The following is a 21,954-nucleotide window of genomic DNA, read 5'->3' on the forward strand; positions in this document are numbered from 1 at the left end:
CCCCCTGCCGCGAGCGGGCGGCCGTGCGGGGAGGGGCCGGGAGCGCGTGGGGGCCTGGCGGGGCCGCCCCCCGCCCCCGAGCGCAGCCCCGCCCTCGGTGCCGTCTCGATGGCCGCGCCTCGGATGCCAGAGCGGCGTCGGGCTGCGTGCCCGCGCGCGCGCGCGCGCGCGCGAGGTCCTTCCGGCTTTCGGCTCGCGGCGGGAAGATGGCGTCGGGCAGCGGGGTAGGTGCGGGGCTTGCCTGGAGAGGCGGAGGGGGGGCGGCGCCGAGGAGCGGCGGCGTCCGGGGAGCGGGCGGCAGCCGTTTCGGTGGGCCTGCGCCGCGGCCCCCGTCGCCACGCCCGGGGACTGGCGCGAACGCGCCCCGTGCAGGAGGCCTCGCCTCCCGGCGGCCCGGTTCGCCGGGGCGGCGCAGAAGCGGCGGGGAGCCCTCGGCCCCTGGAGCCCCGCGCGGTCGCCCCGGGCAGGGCAGGTGTCCCCGAGGCGTGAAGGCAGCCCCTGTGGAGCGGGGCGAGAACCAAGGGGAGAAGGACCGGGGGGTCGGTGCCGAGCGCTGCCCGTTGGCGAAAGAGTTGCTGCCGCGAGCAGGAGCACTGCGCGCTCGAGAAGCCCCGGGCCGATAAGGTCCTTTGCCCCTGTTCGGCTGTTTATCCTTCAGGGCAGTCCCACAGCTAATTTAAATAAAATAAATAAGCTTCCAGCAGTTGAGTGCAATCTGTTAATGAGCTATATTTCAGCAGCCTCTCGTTCTCCTTCCTTTGAAGTTCTTTTGCTCCACAATGGCTACTTTAAGGCCAGGGATAGGGGTTTATCCTGGGAGGGTAAAGTGTCTTCCCACTGGTTTTTGAACATTGTCATTTTTGGTGTCCACTTTGTTTGTTATTTCTCATCGAGACTGACCTGTTGACCCGTGCAGAATGCGGAAAGCTATGGTTGAAAGAGAATGTTGTGTATTACATTGCAAGAAAAGCAAAAGAAGAGTGGATTGCATTAAAGGGTTCTCATGATCAAGCCCACTGTCACTTAAAGTATAACCTTATGCGTGTTTACACAGAAAAAGTTCTATGGCTACCTACGCGTTCCAGCCAACATGGGGGTTATGGGATATTCTTCTCTCTATGCGTAAGATTGTGCCTCTATTTAATAAAGTCACAGGGTACAGCCAGCTAATGTGCACAGTCAAGCCAAGACTGGCCAGCATGTCATCTGAACCCGCAAGGGTGAACTCTGAAAACAGCTTGTGGATTCTGGGTGGAATCTTGAATGTTCAAATGAGTCCCAGCACACACTGCAACTTATCACATGTGAAGCTGGTCATTATTATATTCTTTGATTATACATAGGGGAAGTACATAGGGAGACTTATTTGTTTATTATGGTGTTCATAATACTCCATGCCGTAGACTATAGTCTGTGAAAACTTATGCTCGAATAAATTTAATCTTTAAGGCAGCACAATACTCTTTGTTGTTTCAATAGACCAACACAGCCACACTCTAATAATTGTTACTCAAAAGCAAATGTTTTAGGCTTTCATTTTAAAGTTGGGATAAATTTTGGAGGGGTAGAGCTATTTGCATCTTACAGAAAAAGCAACCAAGGGCCCTGCTGTGCCTTAAAAGAAGTTGTGAGTCTTGTGCTGACTTGAGTTGCAAAGTGTAGTGCTAATTCAAGATCATCGAGAAGGCAGGGGAAATTCAAGAATAGCCTCAGTCTGCCTTAGGCTGGCATCCCCCTGAGCTCCAGGAAAGCCTTTCTAATGGTACTGGGACTATGCTGTGCACTCTGTAGGTTCTGGAGCTCTTTGGCCATGGCTACTTCTCTCATAGCAGCCACTCTCTTTCCTGCTTACACTTTGCATTCTCTAAGGCTGCGTCAAAACATGGAAGTGCTATGGCCGAGTAAGAATGTGTGTACTCCCTTGTGTCTTGATTCTGCAGTACAGAGGATGCATCACCTTAACAATTAGGTGGGTCGCTGAGCAGTGGGCTCCCAAGGCGGGCCTCCGTGGGGGGCTTGTTTCCTAATGGGGGGCCCACCACTTCCCCATGCTGCCACCAACCAGGTCTCCCTTGGAGGTGGCCATTGGAGGCAGGCCCCACATCTTGAGCATAGTGTCTGGGTAGATGGCAGTTGGGAGGGATGGTCCATCAGGTGTTGTGGTCCTGAGCCAGGTAGGACTTTATAAGTCCAAAGTAACGCCCTGATTTGGGGTCAGAAGCATGAACGCACCCAGTGCAAGTGGGCCAGCATTGGTGTAGTGTGTTTTGCCTGTCTGGCCCCTGTAACTGCCACAGCTGCCCCATTTTGCACAGACTGCCATTTCCAAACCATCTTTGAGGGCAGCCCCAGAGCACAGATGACTGGTAGAAGGCGGTCCCTGTCTGGGTAGGGACACAACTGAGCCACCCAGTGAATAGAAAACCCTCTGAGCCATTGAAACCACCCGAACCTCCCTCCGATGACAAAGATGACTCCAAAAGCACCCCAGGCTATGAACTTGCTCCTTCAAGGGGGATGCAACCCTGTCTACAGCAGGCTGGATTCCCTCCCTCCGGTCAGAAAATCCACACACCAACATCATCCCAGTCTTGTCCAGATTGAACTTCAGTTTATTAACCATCATCCAGCCCATTGTCATGGCCAAACACTGGTTTGGCATATCCACAGCCTCACCTGCTGATGATGAAAAGGAGAACCAGAGCTGCATATTATTAGCATACATGTAGCAAAACGCTCCGAAACTCCAGAGGAGCACACTCAGAGGTCTCATGTAGATGTTAAATGCCGTGGGGAACAAGACGTAGCCCTCACGAACCCCATAGTGGAGAGTCCAAGGGGCAAAGCCATGTCCCCCAACCACTGCCTTCTGGCCATTCAAATACGAGTGGAACTCCTGCAGTGCAGCCCCCCTCAGTTTTCACTCAGACAGTAGAGCCCCAGCAGGATCCCATGGCCTGGGGTACCAATAGGGTCACATTCTCCTGTCTCTTTCCTGGCAAAGGTCATCATGCAGGGTGGCCAGATCTGTTTTCATGCAAAAACTAGGCCTGGACCCCAACTGAAATGGATAATCAGTATTGCCCAGGAGTGCGTGGAGCTGGTTTACCACCACCACTCAGGAACCTTGAGTGCAAATTGGACCGCAGTGCCAGTGGAACTTGCACTTGCCCCCCGCTGCCCCCAGTAGCTGCACTCACTTCATCCTATTCAGATTTCCACGTCCATCTTTTGTCTCTTTAGAACTGTCAGGGAATCAAGGAAAGGGTGTGTACATTAATTTGTCCCCTTTCCAGAATAAAATGTCTCCTTCCAGCCCGTTAAATAGCTCAGTAAGAACTGAGAATATTCAACTGGTATATAGAGCCAACTGTTAGGAGAGAAAGGAGAAAGCCTGGGAAAAAAGTGAATCGTATGGGTCACCTGGAAAAGGAAGACTGAGGAAAAGACTTAGATACATAAAACAGTGTGAGAGAAAGCCATGCCATTATCTGGGGAGGTTATTTTCTCATTAATACTAGTGAAATATTTTGTAAATGGGCTCGGGGACATAAGTGAGATCTTCCTAGAGAAATCAGTTGAGAAATCCAGTATTCTGCTGGAGCCAGCATTTGGTGCCAGTGCATTCTTCCCTAACCCTCCACTGAAGCTGGCATGCATGCTAGTCATGAGTTGAAGCTTATGTGGGAGCATGTGAAAGACGTTTACTTGCCTTGTGCTAGACGTGAGATGAAAAGATGAGCTGCCCCCCACCAAGTGGCATTCCTGGCCTCCCGGCATATTTGGGAGTTGGCGATTGCTGTTTGAGTCCTGGGCTACATGGCTGCCATGCCAGCAGCAGCCAGGCCACCAGGAGGTCGGTATCCGTACTGTAGTTGCACAGCCGGGAGGACTGCAGAGTAAAGGCGTGCTATGCTAAGCGCTGTGTGGCGCCTCTGCTCACCGGGCCACACGATTCGCAGCAGTCTGATCTGTGCGACCTGATGAGGGCCTGAGCGACCCACACACCTTTGTGCTTCCAAGGAACTGAGCACCTGTGATGCGAGGGTGGGCAGGTACGGAGCGCATGTGCGGGGGAGGCCACCCTGCAGACAAGTTCTCACTGGACACAGAGGTACAGGGTATGGTCCCGGTCTGGAAGTAAGTCCCAGAGGGATTGGAAGGTGTGTGGGCCAGGTAGAAATCTTTATTTCTCTGGCTGCCTCCACCAAACCAAATCAAGTTTTTGCTTTATGTTGAGTAGAGGTTGGCTGTGTTAATATCTGGAAAAGTGTTAATATCTGAAATGGATGCATTCAAAAGCATAACAACCCCCCTATGATCAATAGTGTAATAAAATATTCAACAATAAGTACATCCAGCTAACCTATCCATGGCTGTCCCTGTTTTATCTAGGTCCCTTCCAAGTAGTGCCTTCTTGTCACAGGTCCAGCTCTCCCAGTCAGTCCCCCTGGCCTCTGGCTTTCTGTCTGTTTTGCTCCATCCCTCCCTGCTCATTCTCATTTTTAGCTCTCTTTCACAGCCCTTTTAACCTTCAGCTTCTGTATCTTAAAATTAGGGTTTTTTTTCCCTGTCCCTCCCCACTTTGCTCAATCAGGAAGCTAGTTTCTTGTTCATTCCTACAAGCTAAAGTTGTATTTTTAGAATTTCTGTTGAATGTTATAGTATTGCACTCCTCTGAGCACAATTTCCTGACCTCTGTGTTCTAGCTAGCCCCATGAAAATGCATCACTGAGCCCTTGTCAAGCTCTGGGATCAGAACAAAACCAGAGCTGAAGACTGGCAGAGTGTATGCCACACTCATGGGCTTGGAGGTCCTGTGCATATCTGTCCCGGAATCAGACTTTAATTTGCAGCAAAGCCTGAAATTCTGCCTTTTTCCTTAAGATTGAAAGAGATGCACTGGTTCCCCCAAGGCCCTGAGCACTCAAACTTCAATTTTCTCCCTTCTTTTTAGTTTCATTTTAATATCAATAGTGCTTTTGTTTGTGCAAATACTTAGCTACCCAAATGTGCTTTTTGTTTGGATAAATGTGCTCGTGTAATTGTTAAGAAGAAAGATCTGGATTAGAAGCCCTTTTTTGTTGGCAGCTTTGACTGCAACTTGTTTATGAAGCTGACTAATTTTTTCCTTTCTGTGCCTGTGATGAACAAGGGGGCCGGAGGTCCTTTTTTCTCCTTGGCTTATGTCATCTCTTGGGGAAGGATTCACCACAGATCCTAAGCACTTGTTAAAAGATACTGGGGCTTGCAGCAACCCCCTCGTTTGATCACCCTGGAAAAGTTTCCTTGGAACTACAGGCCAGGCCTTATTACTGCAAGATCAGAAGTTGCGTTTGATTCATTTCTCTCTGCCTGGCCTAGGGACATGGCTAAAAGATCTTCAAAAGGCTATCGCTTCTTTTTATTATCTGGGAGAAGAGAGAGGCAGCCAGCAAACTGCCTTCTCCCCAGGCGCAGGCCCGCTTTGATTTGTGATAGGGCTGCTTCAGTGTGGTTGCATCTGAAAACTACTCTCTCCCCAAATGTTAATTTCTGTCTTGTGAATCTCCTTTCTTCTTTTACCTGGAGAAGCAGCTAATGATCTTAGTCGTGACATGCTTAAACCGCTTAGCAGGCTCTGGCAATCAACTTTTCAAGCTATCTCTGGGGCTCCTTTCAATTCTTGACTGTAGTTATTTGCAGTAATTCCATTTGGAGAATTGCAGGGGGTAAGAGAGGGAAAAAGCTGGATTTTAGGGCCGCATTTCCTCTAAATGAAGCTTTGGTTGTTTGTGTTTTGGGATTGTGGTGAGATCATTCATTTGGCTAAATAAGAATGATGGTGATGTGAGAGGGTGTTGAAGCCTTTCTTATTTTCCCCAAAGACACAATTAGGCAGAGAGAGAGAGAGAGAGAGAGAGAGAGAGAGAGAGAGAGAGAGAGAGAGAGAGAGAGAATGCTGCTCACAGACCACTTTCCCCCTAGCTGCTCTCTCAAAACAGAGCCTGAGACATGGGTTTAAATCCACCTTGTGATGCTTCACCACCCATGTCCATGCCCTGCAGTCCCTCTGATTGTTTGACAAGCCTTACTGGAGTGTCTGCAGATCTGAAGTGCTCAGCACGTCCTTCTGCACACTCCATTCCCTGCTCTAAACTGCTCTTGCTTCTATTTTGAATATAACTTAGCTTCAATTCTGGGGACAGTGTTGATCTAGAAGTCTTATTCAGCTTCCTGCGATCTGCTGAACTGCTTGTCCTTTTTAAAAGGCTGTTCATGCTGTTGAGAATAGGTCATTGATCTAAGGATTTGCATTGCAAGGAGACTAATGTGCGGTGTGATGGAGTCTAGTTGCTGCTGTGCCAGAAACTTAGCATTCCTAGTCATCTGCCTTTGGTTCATCATGGAATTTCAGGGTAAATGGAGAGAAAAAAGTAAGCCAAAGCAACTTGCTTTTGGCCTGCTGCCTGAAGTGTCTGAACTGGTGATGCTGTTGCCCTGGCAAGCCAATGACTGGTTTACGGCTGTGAAATTGAGAGTCATTTAGCCAAGATTCTCGGAAGTTGAGCAGGGAGCAAATGGGTGTGGGGTGAGGGAGGTTCATCCTCTCCTTCCTGTGCTGGATGCTCTGTTCCGCTTGCATAAATCCATGCATGGAGACCTTGCTCTGTGTGTGACATTCCTTGTAGGGCTGTGGAGCCGTTCTGCAGTAATTGTCATGCTGGAACCTCCAGGCACTCACTGAAATCCGGGGCTTGGTACCTGGAAAAGGGCGAAAAAAGCACTGCGAAGAAGCAGTAAAATTAAAATGCTTGTGCAGAAATGCTTGGCTAATTTTATTTTAGATTTCTCATTCTAACTATCCCTTAGGCTCGGGCTTAGTAACAATTTAAAAATGTAAAACTTAACATAATTTAAATCTGAAGCTCTTCTCTTTCACAAATGCTCTGGGCAGGCAACAATAATTTAAAGCAGGCATAAAATGGATATTTCTGGAAGCAGATTACAAAACATGAGAAATGTTAAAACTGTTCCTTCTCTCCAGTTAAAGAATAAAGCCTACAACTAAACTACCCATATTATCTCTAGCTAGCAAATGCTTATTTAATTCGAAGTCCAGATTTATTCTGACGGACCTCCAGAGAGGTGGTTTTCAGAGCCAGGGAACTGCTGCGCTCCACGATCCCCCGCTCCTCGCTGTTTGGTGCCTGAAGGGCAGAGTCAAAGGACCAGAGCTTGCCAGGGGTGTGTGGGGAGGGTGTCCCAAGGGAACAGCCGGGAAGGCATCCATGTACCGCCGGCCTCATGACATTACGATCGAGCACCCCATGGCTGGTTCAGTGTACTGGATAGCACTTGCACATTATATGTCCTTATGTAATAAGTGCCGCCAGGAAAAAAACTGATGTGTTTGAAGCATGGTGCTGGGGGAGAACTTTTAATGCCCTGGACCGACAGAAAGACAAACAGCTGGGTCCTGTGTCAAACCGAGCCTGAGCTTTTCCTGGAAGCAAAAGTGACAAAACCAAGGCTGGCATGCTGTGGACACATCGTGAGAAGGCAAGGGAGGGACTGGCAAAATAAGAAGTGGAGCGACTCCATTCAGGAAGCCGCAGCTTTGAATTTTGAACAGCTATGCTGGGCTGCCATGGATAGGACTTTCTGGAGAGCTTTCATTCGTAGGGTCACCCTAAATAAGAGAGGACTTGCTGGCACATGACAGCAGCAAGATGGAACAACCAAGCAGGCCAAAGGCTCCAAGCTCTTAGCTTCCAAACTGGCACTTGTTTGTGGGTACCACTCGTGCTGCCAGAGCTGCGTGCTTTGAAAAGACAAAGTAGTTAAAAGCTGTGCCTTTAAAGTTCGTCTAGCCTTGGATGTGATCCAGCGTAGATCTTTGGAAGCGGCTAACCCTTGCCCCATCCCGGAGGCGGTGCCTCTTCTCTCCCCTCCTGCCGTTCATCTGGGTAGATGTTCGCTTTCTTTTCTTGCGGTGCCAGTCCGTACGAAGCCCGGCCTTCTGTGCTCACTGAGGAGCCACAGGCACCGACTTGCTTCCCTGCTCCGGCCCCGTTTTTGCATCAAGATGCAAGTCCGCTTAGGAGATGTCAGGCATGTCCTGTGTCACTGTGTCAGGCCGCGTGCTGCTCTGCTGAGTGCTTGGCCTGGGGGACCCGCTCTCCTCCTTGCAGGTCTTCCCCTTGTGCCACCTCCATCGCAGGCCCTGAAGGGCGTGCTGCTGATCTCCCGTGGTGCGGCCCGCCGTGCTGCAGGCCTCGGGTGCATGTGAGCAGCTGCTGTTTTAATGGCAGCCAGGCAGGGGCTTCTGGGAAGGTCGCACCCTCCTGCAACAAGGGCCGTCCTGCCTCGGTCTGCCAACTGAAACCATTGATGGCGTGTCCTCCAGGGACATGCCTCAACCCTTCTTAATGCCATCTGAGCCAGTGGTGCTCACAACCCCTTTAAGCCATGGATTCCATGTCTGTTTGAGAGCCTGGCTCTTCCCCCTCTCCCAAAAGGAGGCTAATGATAAAATCCAGATTAAAAATAGAACTCAATTAAAATTTATTTATTATTTTATTTATTTAAAACATTGTTATGCCACCCCCATTGCAACTAAGCCTTGGGGCAGCTCACAACAAAAGCAAAATACATAAATGTAACAATTATACAAGTAAGAATTTAAAACCCGGTGCATCTCAACTTAAAAGATTTAAAATCCTATAAATACAAATAAAGTAACAATTAAAATGAGTTTTAAATAAAAAGGTCTTAGCCTGGTGCCGAAAAACAAATAACGACAGTGCCAGGCGGACCTCTCTGGGGAGCGCATTCCATAGATGGGGCGCCACCACAGAGAAAGCCCTCCTCCAGGTACTCACCCTCCTAATATCATTCACAGAGGGTTCCCGGAGAAGGGCATCTATAGCTGATCTCAAGGGGCGGGAGGGCATATATGGACAGAAACAGTTAGAAACAATCTCATGAACAGCACTGGTCAGTTCCACCCCCCTTCAGCCACAGGCCAGCTTATGTACCAGAGCTCTGCTTGGGTAAAGGTGCCTTTGCCGGCCAGAACAGCAGCACAGAGAGGGCCCCAGGACAGCCTCCCCAGCAGGGAGCTCCAGTGGAGAACACCAGGGGCCCTGCCAGGTGTGCCTCTGAGTGAGGGCAGACCCCCCCGCCCCAAGTTCTGATAACCTGGGCTCACCTGTGTGGGAAATGTGGGTGGTTTGGGTGGGCAGCCCCCAAGCTCTCTCGTGTGAAACCGTTCTTCCTTGCGTGCATCCTGGATCCATTGCCCAGCCGTGCCATCAAGAGTGTTTTACTTGGTGATATAACCCTCATTTCATGGATGAAATTTGCTTGTCTGTTGTCTAGATCAACTTGGAGGTCTGTGTTCTTAACCTTGTGTGCTGCAGTTAGCAATGAACAAGCAAGAGTTAGAAACATAGAAAACAGAGCGAGTCAGAAGGGGCCTCCCAGGCCATCTAGTCTGACCTCCGGCACCAGCCGGCTCCACTCACGACATGCCCTCCATGTGGACGTCCAGCCTATCCTTGAACACCCGCACCGATGGGGCCTCAACGACCTCCCGTGGAAGCCCATTCCACACCCTCGGGGCCCTGACTGTCAGGAAACGCTTCCTGGCATCCAAACTGAACCTTGGCTCCCTGAGCTTGGCTCCATTGGAGCACGTCCTGCCTTCCTCTGCAGGGGAGAACAGGCCTCTACCCACCTCCATGTGACCTCCCCTTGCGTACCTGCATGTCGCCAGCAGATCCCCTCCGAGTCTCCTCCAGGCTGAAGAGACCCAGTTCCCTCAGTCTCGCCTCATACGCATCCCCTGCAACCCTGCCACCAACCTTGTGGCCCTACGCTGCACTGACTCCAACCTGGCTATATCCTTTCTGTAATGAGGGGCCCAAAACTGAACACAGTATTCCAGTTGTGGGCGCACTAGAGTCGTGTAGAGTGGTAGTAATACCTCTCTTGATCTAGAAGCCACACTTCTGGCTATGCAACCAAGGGTGGCGTTCCTAGTTGTAATGTTCTAGGAGAGAAAGCAAAGAAAACACTGCCCACTTTCTCTGTGCCACGCACAACCTATCAACCTCTCTCCTGTGCCGCTCTGCGTTGTATTTTTTTCCTAAGCTGGAGAGTTATGCTGGGCTACCATGAGCAGGCTGGGAGGCCGGTGCATCTGGCTTAACTCTGCCTGCCTGCCTGCCTCATCCTGCAGGTGTTGAGCAGGCAGCAAAACAAGCCAGGGATGCTCCCTTGCCCAACTTGGTTGAGTTGGTGTCCAAACTGGGAACACTGGATGTGCCAGAGTTCCCCCTCCAGGCAGGACCTAACCAGGCTGGAGACGGCGCATCCCCAGCTTGCTTAGCCACTTCCAGAGATAGGAGCATGCGGCTTCTGGCTCACTCGTGGTAGCCTGGGCTGGAGGACGTCTGGGATGGCCAGAATGTGTAAACTTTATTTAGGATTTCCTAAATAATTTCCTAGATAAATTTTCCTAAATAAATAAATAATAAATAAACTGGGCTGGCTCTTTTCACGCCGAAAGCCTTTCTTGCTTTGCTGAACTGAGTGTTTGCTTGTTTTTCTTTTTTGCCTGCAGACTAAAAACCTGGACTTCCGCAGGAAGTGGGACAAAGATGAGTATGAGAAGCTTGCAGAGAAACGACTCACGGAGGAAAGGGAAAAGAAAGATGGTTAGTAACATGCTGATTATGGGATGGTGCTGCTTTATTCCATTGAGAAACACCCGGTTGGTTTTAAAATGAGGAGATGCAGCAGGCAAAATTGCAGAGGAAAAGAAAAGGCCATTTCCTTTTCTGCTGCCCATCCTTCCAAAACAAATACATAAGCAACCTCACTTTCTTTCTTTCCTAATGTTCTTGTTTCTCTTCAGAAAAAACATAAAGGGATGTGTTCCCCTGCTCTTAGAAAATGAAGAAATAAAAGTAAGAAACCTTGGGGTTCTTGAGGAACTTCTTTTGGCCAGTAAAGGAAAAATAACATTTCTGCAGTTATTTATTTATTATATTTATATCCCACCTTTTTCATTTAGGGAAATTAAGATGGATTAGGCAAAAGGACAGTATTAAATCCCCAAATTAAGCTAAAATATTTGAAGAAAAAAAAAGAAAATGTTTCCTGGTTATGTTTTAGGCAAACCAGTGCAACCCGTCAAACGTGAGCTGCTCCGGCACCGTGACTACAAGGTGGACCTTGAATCCAAACTGGGGAAGACTATTGTTATTACCAAAACGACGCCTCAGTCGGAGATGGGCGGGTGAGTTGCCCAAGTGCTTGCCGTACTCATTCATAGGTCTGCTTTGCAGAGAAGGTAGAGCAGCTAAACATGCAGGCATTGCTGCCTCTTCCTAATTCTGTGTCCAGAGGGCCAGGCCAGGTAGATGGCAGCTAGCTAAATGCACTTTCTTCACACAGTGCACAGTAGGAAGTTTCCTTTCCTGCTCCCAACCTTCTGAAGCAAATTTGGTTGTGTGTGGAGGGGGAAGGAGGGAATTTGATTCATCAGTGGTGTCTGTTGGCTGGCAGAAGGAATACACGGGATACAACCCAGGGTCCCTTCATGTCACAGAACAGGGATAGATCTTCCTTTAATTAAAACCGATTCAGCGCCCAGGACTTGGTTTGTTCTGGACCGGCTTTTCTATAAGTGGATTGCTGCAGTGGCCATCAATTGGATTCCATTAAATGTTGCAAAGTGCCTGCACCCTGACTCAAGCTCCAGAGCTTCAGCTTAAGTGTGAAAGATGGCTGGGTACCTCCCAGAGATCCCAAAATCTTGCACAAACTTACAGCTATTCAGCTCCAACTGCATTTGCTGGCAATATTCTTCTGCATTTGATACAAGGTACTCTTGCTTGTATGTACGGTCCTACGTGGGCTGCATCCCCCGTTTGAGAGAGTGATTCTTCTTATGTTCTCCACAAAGCATCATAGAATAGTATAGTTAAAAGGGGCCAAGAAGGCCGTCGAGTCCAACCCCCTGTCCAGGGCAGAACCCCGGTTCAACCATCCCTCTCAGAGGGCTGACCAGTCGCATCCTGAATGCCTCCAGGGTGGGAGAGCCCGCCAGCTCCATACATAATTGCTTCCACTGCCGTACTGCTCTAACGGTCAGGAAGTCTTTTCTGGTGTTCAGCTGGAGTCTGCCCTCCTGCAACTTGAGCCTGTTATTCCGTGTCCTGTGTCCTGGGATGAACAAGGAGATTCCCCAGTGCTCCTCAGCGTGGCAGGGCCGTTCTCCAAGCCCCAGACGTCGTCTCAGGACCAGCAGCTCCACGTGGAGTGGCAGTCCCTGCGTGTTCGAACTGTTGCAGTGAGAGCCAGGGCCTTGGCCAGTTGCCTGAGACGGTGGAACACACTTTCCCCCTGCAGACTTCTCTCTGTAGAGCTTTCACGTTTAACCTTGGGCAGCGGGTTCATTTTATTGGTGTCCCTGCTTGTGTGTTGCTGTTGTGATCCCCCCTCATTTTTTCTGGTGCACCACTATGAGGTTTGAAAAATATTCAGCATTAAGAAAAGATGGTAGTGAATTTGGTTCACTGAATTTGCAGTCCTGCATCAAGTAAATAGTGTTTGCAGCTCCCCTGGATCGCCGTTGCTCCCTGGCAGTTTTCGAGGTAGGCGTGAGCACCACGGTTTCCTGTCACTTTTATTCGCCATCCGAGTTGGCAGGGGACCTACTGATGGCCACAGCATTCCTGAAGCGGAGAAAGGAAGCAGCATTGCCAGCTGATGAGAAACATTGGCCTCCCTGCATTTTTTAAAAATTTTAGCCCAGTTACTAAAAGGCGAAAGACAGTGCTGACATTTTTTCCACTCACCTGTTGCTTGATTTTTAGCTGAACGCTTCGGGTGAATGGACCACTTTTTTGTTGAGCTCTAATTTGCAACTCTTAAGTAATTATACCGGATCCTAAGTGTTTTTATGGAGGTGCACTGAAGAGGAAGAGCGGAGGAGTGGCCGAGGGCCTCTCCAGCTCATTCATCTTCATGTCCCAGCCAACCAAGGCCGCCTGTCCTGCCCCCTCCCTGCCCCCAAGTGCAGCCGTGGCAGCACATTCGGGGAGGCCTTCTCAGGGTGGCTGCCACCGGCTGTAGGGATGACACCCCCTGCTCCCTAATTGGGGGGCAGGTGACTTGTTATGGGACTTGCAGCCAGCCTCCGGGGGGCACGAGGTTGCCTCCCTCTGGTAACTGCATCTGCTCTGATCTATCGGCTATAAGTCTAAAAAGGAAAGCTGCCTTGTAAAGCCTGCCTACCACCGGCTGCGGCGTGCGCCGCAAAACCTTGGCACTGCAGGGGAAAGAACCTCACGTCGTATTTAGGAGCTAATTTCCCTTTCTTCCTTCCAGGTATTATTGTAACGTCTGCGATTGTGTAGTGAAAGATTCTATCAATTTCTTGGATCATATCAATGGCAAAAAACGTAAGAACCACCGGATTCTTTCTTTTGTCTGTTAGAGCCAGCCGGGGTATAGAAATGAGATCTCGCTTCAGTCTGCAGAGGGGCAAATCTCCGCTCTTTGAGTGCCGTTCCTTCCTTGCTGGGATACGCCGGAGGATGCGCGGATGCTCTCTGTCTCTTTGAGAACTTCCCCGGAAGTTCTGTTCCCTCGCGTCCAGCGTGGATCTGGCACTTCAGGCAGGTGTATATGAAGATGTGACATGTCATTAGTGCTCCTCAGAACACCCCAAGTATTTCCCCAGCCCTGTCAACTCGAGCCTTTCTCCGTTTTGATTTGGTATTAAATACAGATAAACCAACAGCCACTGGATCAAAGTATGGCTTGAGGCAGACCATGTGAGGGGACAAGGTGATGCCTCTGACTAGGCACTTCTTCCCTCCCTGTCCTGCACCGCCTGATAGCTGAAGTTCTCTGGGCAATTTACAACACCACATTAAAATGCAATCACAGAGGTTTGAAGCCTCGGGGGACTTCCGGGCCCATTGCTCACGTGTTCACCTTCACAGGTAGTGAGCACAGCTGGGAGCAGTTTTTACAAAGTCTAGTAGAAGGGCTGCAGTATTTTCCTTCCACAGCAGCAGCCTGGAGGAGGTACGGCATTTGCTTCTTTTAATCGAGAGAGACGTGCCTACTGTTTTGCTGGACTGTAGCTTGGTTAGGAATGCCACAAGGTGGTGGTCTAACATGCAGAAGTAATATTGGTGCATCACAAATCTTTTGTCTATGTTAGCCCGGTATCAGTACAGTTGAAGGCTCAAGGCTGATCTGTTTTTGTCAGAAGGTTTCCTTCCTGTATGGAAGCCAAAGCAGCAAACAAAGAAATAACCAAAAGGGCCCAATTCTGGGCCTACACGGATTGCACCTCATGGCTAGATGAGATGTGGGCATGCCAGGCCAATGAAACACCAACAGGTATCAGTTAACGAGCCAGCTGAGCCATTCATCCAGCAGGTGGATTGGTCTCGTCCCCCATAAGGATACGGATTTCGCCAACAGGCTCACTCAGAGTGTCCCAAGAAGCATCTTTTTATGGACGTCCTCCTCATATACTTGCACCTGGCCTGGAGGCTCCGGGTGTCTTTGCGTGATCGCTGGAGCCCTGTGTGCCTTGCGTAAGCCCCGGCAGGGTGAGGCCTGTGCCACTGGTTGTGTTGGGTAGGCGCCAGGGCTTGTCCTAATGTCTGACCCTGCTGGAGGGTGGATTGTCGGCATGGTTAACAAACCATGTATAACCCTGAGAACAGTCCATGGGTTGTGTGGGTGGTTTGTAACCATGCCAACAACCCACCATCGTTGGGCTCAGTGTCAGTGTAGTGTAGTGTAGTGAACAAGAATGCTGGACTGGGACTCAGGAGAGCTGGGTTTTTGTTCCTGCTCAGTCATGAAGCTCACCGGCTGACGTCGGGCCAGTCACTTAACCTCAGCTTAGCCTACCTCACAGGGTTGTCACTGTGAAGATGAAATGGATAGCAGGAGAACTTTTCGCTGCTGCCGATTCCTTGCAAGAAGCAAAACGGCAGGCGATGTGGGGAGTAATGACGATAGTATGATGATGAAGAGGCACGGCAGTCTCCTGCCACAGCTGAATATTCTTAGCGGCCACCAGCACACGCCACACCTAAACAGGCCACGTGGTCTGCGTTTTCATGCGAACTGGGTCTAGAGCCAGTCCCGGAGTGCGGCAAACCCAGGTTCCCATGATACCAGCCGAGTTTGCTGGGACAGGTGAATGTTGGCTGAATCACAAGGGTGGAGATCACAGAGGTGGGGAGGAAAGAAGAGAGTTATTCCACCCCTTTCCTGCTGAGCCAATCAAGACCTCCAGCACTGAATAGACTTTTAATTAAGGGATTGGTGATGAAGATAGTCTATCCCTTAAAATTAACAGAATCTCAAATTAAGCTTTGAAGTAGGCATTACCTAGCCATACAAAAACATGACTGGGCATGGGATTTTTTTGTTCTGGTTTTTTTTCCATGTTGAGAATTGCAAAAACAGTTTTTTCTCAGGTTTTGCTGCAGCAATTTGAGGATGGAAATAATTTTTAAGACATAATCTGAAGTAAGATCCGCTTATGAAGATAATTATTCAAAGAGACATGATACTGAGCTCTCAAACAGAACATGGCTTTTTGTGTGGCTGCTGAAATACTTACAGGCAACACTGAAACAGCCTTGTTGGTTCTCATCTTGTCTAGATCAGAGGAACTTGGGTATGTCCATGAGGGTGGAGCGCTCCACACTGGACCAGGTGAAGAAGCGCTTTGAGGTCAACAAGAAAAAAATGGAAGAGAAGCAGAAGGACTACGACTTTGAGGAGAGGATGAAGGAGCTCAGAGAAGAGGTGAACTGTTGCCCAGAGCTGAAACAGTCAGGCATGGCGGGAAGAGAATGGCACCTAAATTTAGCAGACGGCCTGTGGTGTTCAGGTTGCTGGCAAGGGAAATTGTACCTGTTAAAAAAAGGATGCCTGGCCATTTTCTTTGCCACTGTTCCAGCATCTGTGAAATGCTGCCCTCCGTGATCTCAAATGGAAATTGGTCGCAGTGAAAACGCTAGCTTATTTGCTACACTGAAATTACCCCGTCCTGCTGTTCTGCTTGGGAGATTTTTCCCTGGGCTGGTCTCTCCAGTGCACTTCTGGCCTGCAGGTGGCATTGTGCATTTTCCCTCTTGCAGTTCCTTGTATGTGCAGTAACCTCAGGAAGGTATCTAGGAGGAATTTTATTGTGTGTGTTGTGAACCAGTCCCTTCTTGGCTTCCTTCTGGGTTCAAAACGCAAGACAGTGCTTTGAAACTCAGCAGATTACATGACCCAGCAGTATGAATGCCAAATAGCCTTCTGCCAGAGTTGGAGATGATGCATCTGCCCATACAGAGAGTTGAATGCAAACCAGAAACTTCCCCTCTGCCCCTCCCTTTCAGTAAAGCTACTGGGTCCCCCACCCCCCAGGTGGCTCTCACTGCTGCGGGGGGCAAGACAAGACGACACAAATGGCAAAGCCTCTCCAGCTGTGCAGGTCGTTTCTGGGTTGGATGCCTCCCTACTGGGTTAAGGACGAGACCCTGCATCTGCTCCCGAAATCCCCTGTCCCTCCGGAGCAGGCTGGTTCTCACACGCTGCCGGAGAAGTGCCGCTCAGCGCCTTTGCAGCCTCGGCGCCCTCGCTCCCACATCGCCGCCGCCTCCTCCTCAGAATCTGATGATGAGCCTGCCTGAGCAGTCTGCAGCGAGCAGCAGACGGGCCCTCTTTCTCCTGCAGGAGCATTGCTTGTTTGCCGCTGCTTTCCATGCTGAACCCAAAGAGTGGCCACTGTTAGAAGCGTTGTCAGCCCTTCTGCAGCTGGGCAGATGTGGCGGAGGCAGAGGGGTGGCTTTCCCTCTCCCTCCAGGGCAGTAGCCATGTCTCCGCCATTTGTCGGAGCCCCAAAAAACTTGTGGCACAGGGCCTGAGGGGACTCCCCAGGAGCCCCAAAAGGCCATGAGGAGCTTTTGGTCCTTTCAGGAAGCCAAATGAATAATATATTTATTGAACCCATTAATAAATACTTGCCTGTTTGGTCAGCTTTTTTGCATAGAATTTAATATTTAGCACCGCCATACTGCCTTTCCTTCCGGTCCCAACAAAGGATGGAGAGACACCCTCCCAGGCCTGGCTGGAGTCGGTGTGACAGATCTCCTCTGTAGGAGGCACACTAATTGCACGCTCCCTCCGCCTTTGATGCGCGTGCTTTCGGTAGCAGCTCAGCGAAACTCTTGGACTGAGCTCACTCAGCTCTCCCTGCACACACCCCGGGGAAGGATCCTGGCAGTTTGCTTTCCAGTCAGGGCAAACATTGGCTTGCCTGCTTGGAAAAATAAAGCCACATGTTAGATGGGGGATGCAAAAATGGATTTTCCTTACAAATGCCGCTAATGGCCATTTTCCTGTTTCACAAATCAAGCTGCAATTTTGCTCTCGAGCTCTCTGCAGATGGCAGGTATCAAAGAGCCCTGTGACGCCTCTGCGTGTTGGGACACTTGCGCAAGCAGGAGAGTCCTCAAGCTTTCGTGGCTCCAGCAGCTGCCAAGGCGCCAGCAGCCCCAGCCGCACGACTGCCTCCCCCGGCACCGGCCTGGCACCGTTCCAGGCCTCGCAGTCTCACTGAATGAAGCGTTTTGATTAGAGCCCCGGAAGCCCTTTGATGCCAAAGCCCCAAAGCCACCCGGAGCGCTGCTCGTGTCGCACACAGCAGCTGTCGCTCAGCTGCTCCAGCTCCGCCAGATACTGGCGTTGTCCGCCTCCATCGTCTGCACCACGGTTCCCGGGACATGGCATCGGTCCCTCTACAAGCAAAGGTGCATTTCCACCACTGTTAGTTGCCAGTGCAGCCTTTGGCGTTTGTCTAGCAGTGGACGCCAACGGGCTGAATGAACGCTCTCGCACAGTCCCGGCTCCACGTGCCCTTTCTCTGGGCATTCATTTGGGCTGCTGCCTTTCCGCCGCTCCTCTGGGGCCAACCTCTCTCTCCCACCCGCGATTTGTTCTTCAGACCAGAAAGAATCTTGTCCCTGCGGCCTGATCTCTGAGGTTGTTTCTTCCCTTTCTAGGTCTTTGGACGTGCACGCAAGCTTGACTCATTTGGCAGTGACTTCTCTTTGTTGCAGGAGGAAAAGGCCAAAGCCTACAAAAAGGAAAAACAGAGGGAGAAGAAAAGGAGGGCTGAGGAAGACCTGGCGTTTGAAGAGGATGACGAGATGGCAGCCGTTATGGGCTTCTCTGGGTTTGGCTCAACCAAGAAGAGCCACTGATCAGCCACGAACTGTGCTTGGACGGTTGTCGTCTCTGCCCGGTGATGCTTGAACACCCCTGGGGAGACTTCGCAGCGAACTTGCATCTCGGCGTACTGGCCGGAGTGCACTCCCCGTGTGGGGCAGGCGATGCCCTGCCATGGCTGCCTGCAAAGGGCAGCTCGCATTCACCTGTATGGTAGCAAACCTGGAGATCAAATAAAGGACTTTAAATTTAGCAGCTCCCTTCCCCGGTCTCCTTGAATACTTTGGAGTAAACACATTTTCAGGATCTCTTCTCTGTCGGCGTAGTATTTGTTTAGCCCCTCTTCAGTTGCCAGGAAGAGCACAGCGCCGCACGTTTCTTCCAGCGCCCCCCAGCTCCTGGGCATGCCTGCAGCGGCCCCTTTCCCTGTTTGAGTACTGCCTGCTTCTCACTCCATGCTGTGTTTGGCCCTGTTTGCACAAGGAACATTCTGCTGAGTATATTTTTTTCTGTTAATAAAATGATAAAAATCTTGTGTTGCTTTCTTTGGTCATTGTTCTGTGAACCCACCATCTGAGTGGGACGGTGTAACGTCGTCCCCTGCACCAGCAGGGGGTTAAACCTGGTGACCTTCATGGCCCCTTCCAGCTCTACTCTTCTATGATTCTATGAACCCATCTATGCAATGACCAGAGCATGCCCGTGCTTCTTGTTGGTTGAGCTTGTGTATTTCCCGTTTAGGGAATTAAAGGAGTTTCTTACAGCCTCTATAACAGCATGGAGCCATTGGCACTCAGGCTGCTGAATTCCCTGCTAGCTTTCCCATTTCTGGTGTGAAGGTGAAGCTCCTGCCCTCCCCAAGCCCTGCTCAGCGAGGGCCCGGTGGCCTGGGCCATGTGGAGGCAGAGCCGGGCAGTCGGGGCTGCTGGGAGGGGTGGCGCTTCCGCATCCTGTGCTGGGCTAGGCTGTGCGCCCATCTCTGCTTCCAGCCACGGAAAGCGCCCCGCTTAAGGACCGTTCCAAGGACGGCGCCCTCCTCGGGGGCTCGGCAGGTGCGGGGAAGGACCGACCACGCCAAGCCAAGCGCCCCTCCAAACCGCCTCCCAAGCAAGCGGGTGGCCATTGGCGGGAGGGGGGCGCTGCCTTCCCGCCTTGATGCAGGCCGGGGGGGTGTTATCTTCCCTGCTCAGCTGCTCTTTACGCTCTTTGCCACTTTCACTGCTTTCTCGATTTAGCTCAGCCAAACCTGCCGTGGCGACTCATTCATTACCTTTTCCAATTTAGTGCGATTTCCATCTGGTGTGGCTGATTTTCACAGCGCCCTCCTTTTTATATGGCTGGGATCATTGTTCTCACCTTTCTCCGTACCTTTGTGGAATCTCCCAGTGTCTTGCGCCTCCTTTCAAATACATGTAGAATTAATCCTATCCTGCTTTGTTGCTGTTTTAATTCCTTAATCTTAGGCTGCTGACAGCTTCATTGCCTTAGATATTTCCACTTCAATTCAGATTATAATCCCCATTGAAGATGCCATTGAAATGATACATGGCTTGCAGCGCTGCCAGCTGAGATACAAACGTCCTTGGAGACTTGACCCTTTAAGTGCAAAAAATCTTTTTAATGTGCCTTAAATTCCTTCTGTGCACCAAGTAGAAAGGAGTGCTTAATTCCAGCCACGTACCTGTCCCTCTTCAAACCGAAAGAGGAAACAATTTCAGTGTGTGAGGGAAAGCAAGCGCATGACTAAATACCCTGCAAGATTTGACGACGGGGAGGCACAAAAAAGGAGTGATATTAACAGCGCCGCTACTTTCATGTGCATTAAAACTTTGCGCATTTTGGGTGATGGCACCCCAGGTAGCAGCTCTGTGGCTCTCGCGGCCCCCTCGTCCTGCTTAGACACATTAACAACGGTTCGTTATTGCACATTGAACTAATTGAGTCCGGTTAGTGCTGATGAGAAACCACACAGTCCAGCAGGCCCCTGGCGGAGGTGGGTGCAGCGGCCCGCTGCATCCTCCTCCTGGTTCTAGGGCCGCGTCTGTGTGACTGCGGCACTGCAGGGCGAGACGTCCTCATTCCACGTTTTGTCCGGAGGTCCTCTGTGCCTGCTGGAGATGATGGAGCCATGGGAAACGCAGGTGCAGGCATGGTCCGGCTCGCCTTTCCTCGGTGTCTTTGGAAGGAAGGGTGTGCCTGTCTCTGGAGTGGTGCGGGAGGGTCCTGCGGACTGGAAGGACCATCCACGGCCTCCCGCTTCAGGGGTGAGGTGTCTCTGTGGCGACGTGTGGCGGAGCAGGAGCTGGTGGGTGCTTGCGGGTTCCTCACGGGCATCTGTGGAAGCAGGAGGCTGGCGGAGACGGCCTTTGGCTGGATCCACAGGGCCCTACCCTGTTCTTAGCGTGCGGTGGGTGGGTGGCAAAAATAAGTGGAGAAGGGCATCTGTTTCCAAGCCAGAAGGCTCAGCATTCCCACTCTGCTGTGCAGTGTTGACGTCTTGTGCCTTCCTCGCGGAATCTTAGTGGTCTATCGTTTGACTAATTCCTGTGGATGCTCATTTTGATAATGGGAAAACAAATTAGTGAAACATAATAGTATGAAACGAAGTGCGGATTCCCAGCAGTTGCCTGGCTGCAGAGGATGCAGTTGAAGGGTGTGGGGGTCCTGCTGACTGCCATGGAAGCGCCCATGCTCCGGCGGCGGGAGGGGCTGGACTGCCCCTTCCACGGTCTGCCGTCCGAGTCAGGACGCTCCACCTGCCCCAAGCCCAAAGGGCCCGTCCTCCAGGGGCCGAGCCTGCTTCCGGCTTGCACCTCCTGCCCAGTCCTAGGCTCGGCTTCCAGATGGGGAGGGAGCAGAGGCTTTGCCCGGGTGCCTCGCTGGGAGCAGCCGAGTGTGGAGCGCCAGAGAGAGACCCTGCCTCCGGCCAGGGATGAAAAGCCCGTTTCACAGGAGGCCGCAAGCGAGGATGCTTCCTGCAAAGAGCGCTCACTCTGGCATCGCCTGCTCCGCTGCGGAGGTGCTAAGTGTGTGTGATTAGGCAGCCAGGCGTCCAGCGGCTGCATCCTGTGAGTGCCAGGCAAGGCAGGACTGGGCTTCGGGGCGCCGGTCCGGTCCCTCGTGTGGCTGAGCCCACTGAGTGCGAGCAGACACACCTCTGGGCCAGTACGCATGGGATTCTGCCCGAAGTGGTGGCACTGTGTCCTCCCAGTCTCTTCGCCGCTTTCCATCAGCCGCCTTCTCTCAGCGTCTGGACAGCAATGCAGATCTGTGCTCAAAGATCAGTGTAATATCGCTAAGGGAACGTGTATGTTTTACTTTGGATGCTAACGCGATCCTAGCTGGTACCCTTCTGCAGGCCGCAGCATCCGCTGGAGCTCCGCAACGGTCCGGGCGGCAGGCCTCTAGAGCCCTGCGCTTGGGAAGCAGGGCCCGGCACTTCGCCTGCCAGCCCTCCTTGGTGCTGCTTCGGGACCAGGGCCCCACAGTTGCTGCCTGCTGCTGCGATGAGGCCGTGAAGCGGGCAGTTCAGAGGGCTGGCCTTTTCCAGGGGCACTGGACTGCAGACCGAAGGTCAGACCGGGATGCGCACTGAGCAGTTAGCGCTTCAGGTCGCACTGAGGCCTGCTCCAGGTTTTCAGCAGAAGGGCCCGTCGTTCCGCAACCTCCTAGGCTAGGGAATAAGGTTGCCGACCTGGGGGC

General features: G+C 51.4%; 1 protein-coding gene across 2 annotated transcripts; it reads left to right on the forward strand.

The window, feature by feature from the left end:
• The first annotated feature begins 135 nt into the window (after positions 1-135).
• ZMAT2 (zinc finger matrin-type 2) lies at positions 136-18,787 on the forward strand. 2 transcript variants are annotated; one of them, XM_044422855.1, is made up of 6 exons: positions 136-224; positions 10,610-10,703; positions 11,164-11,287; positions 13,384-13,457; positions 15,695-15,840; positions 18,087-18,787. In XM_044422855.1, exons 1-6 carry the CDS (start codon positions 207-209, stop codon positions 18,285-18,287), a joined length of 657 nt encoding a protein of 218 aa, XP_044278790.1. In that variant the 5' UTR covers positions 136-206; the 3' UTR covers positions 18,288-18,787. The 2 variants fall into 2 exon arrangements, with proteins under 2 accessions (XP_044278790.1, XP_044278791.1); XM_044422856.1 differs by having other exon boundaries at positions 18,144-18,787.
• Positions 18,788-21,954: the final 3,167 nt, after the last annotated feature.

This window comes from Varanus komodoensis, unplaced genomic scaffold, assembly GCF_004798865.1.
Source record: "Varanus komodoensis strain SLA01 unplaced genomic scaffold, ASM479886v1 scaffold137, whole genome shotgun sequence".
Lineage (NCBI taxonomy): Eukaryota > Metazoa > Chordata > Lepidosauria > Squamata > Varanidae > Varanus > Varanus komodoensis.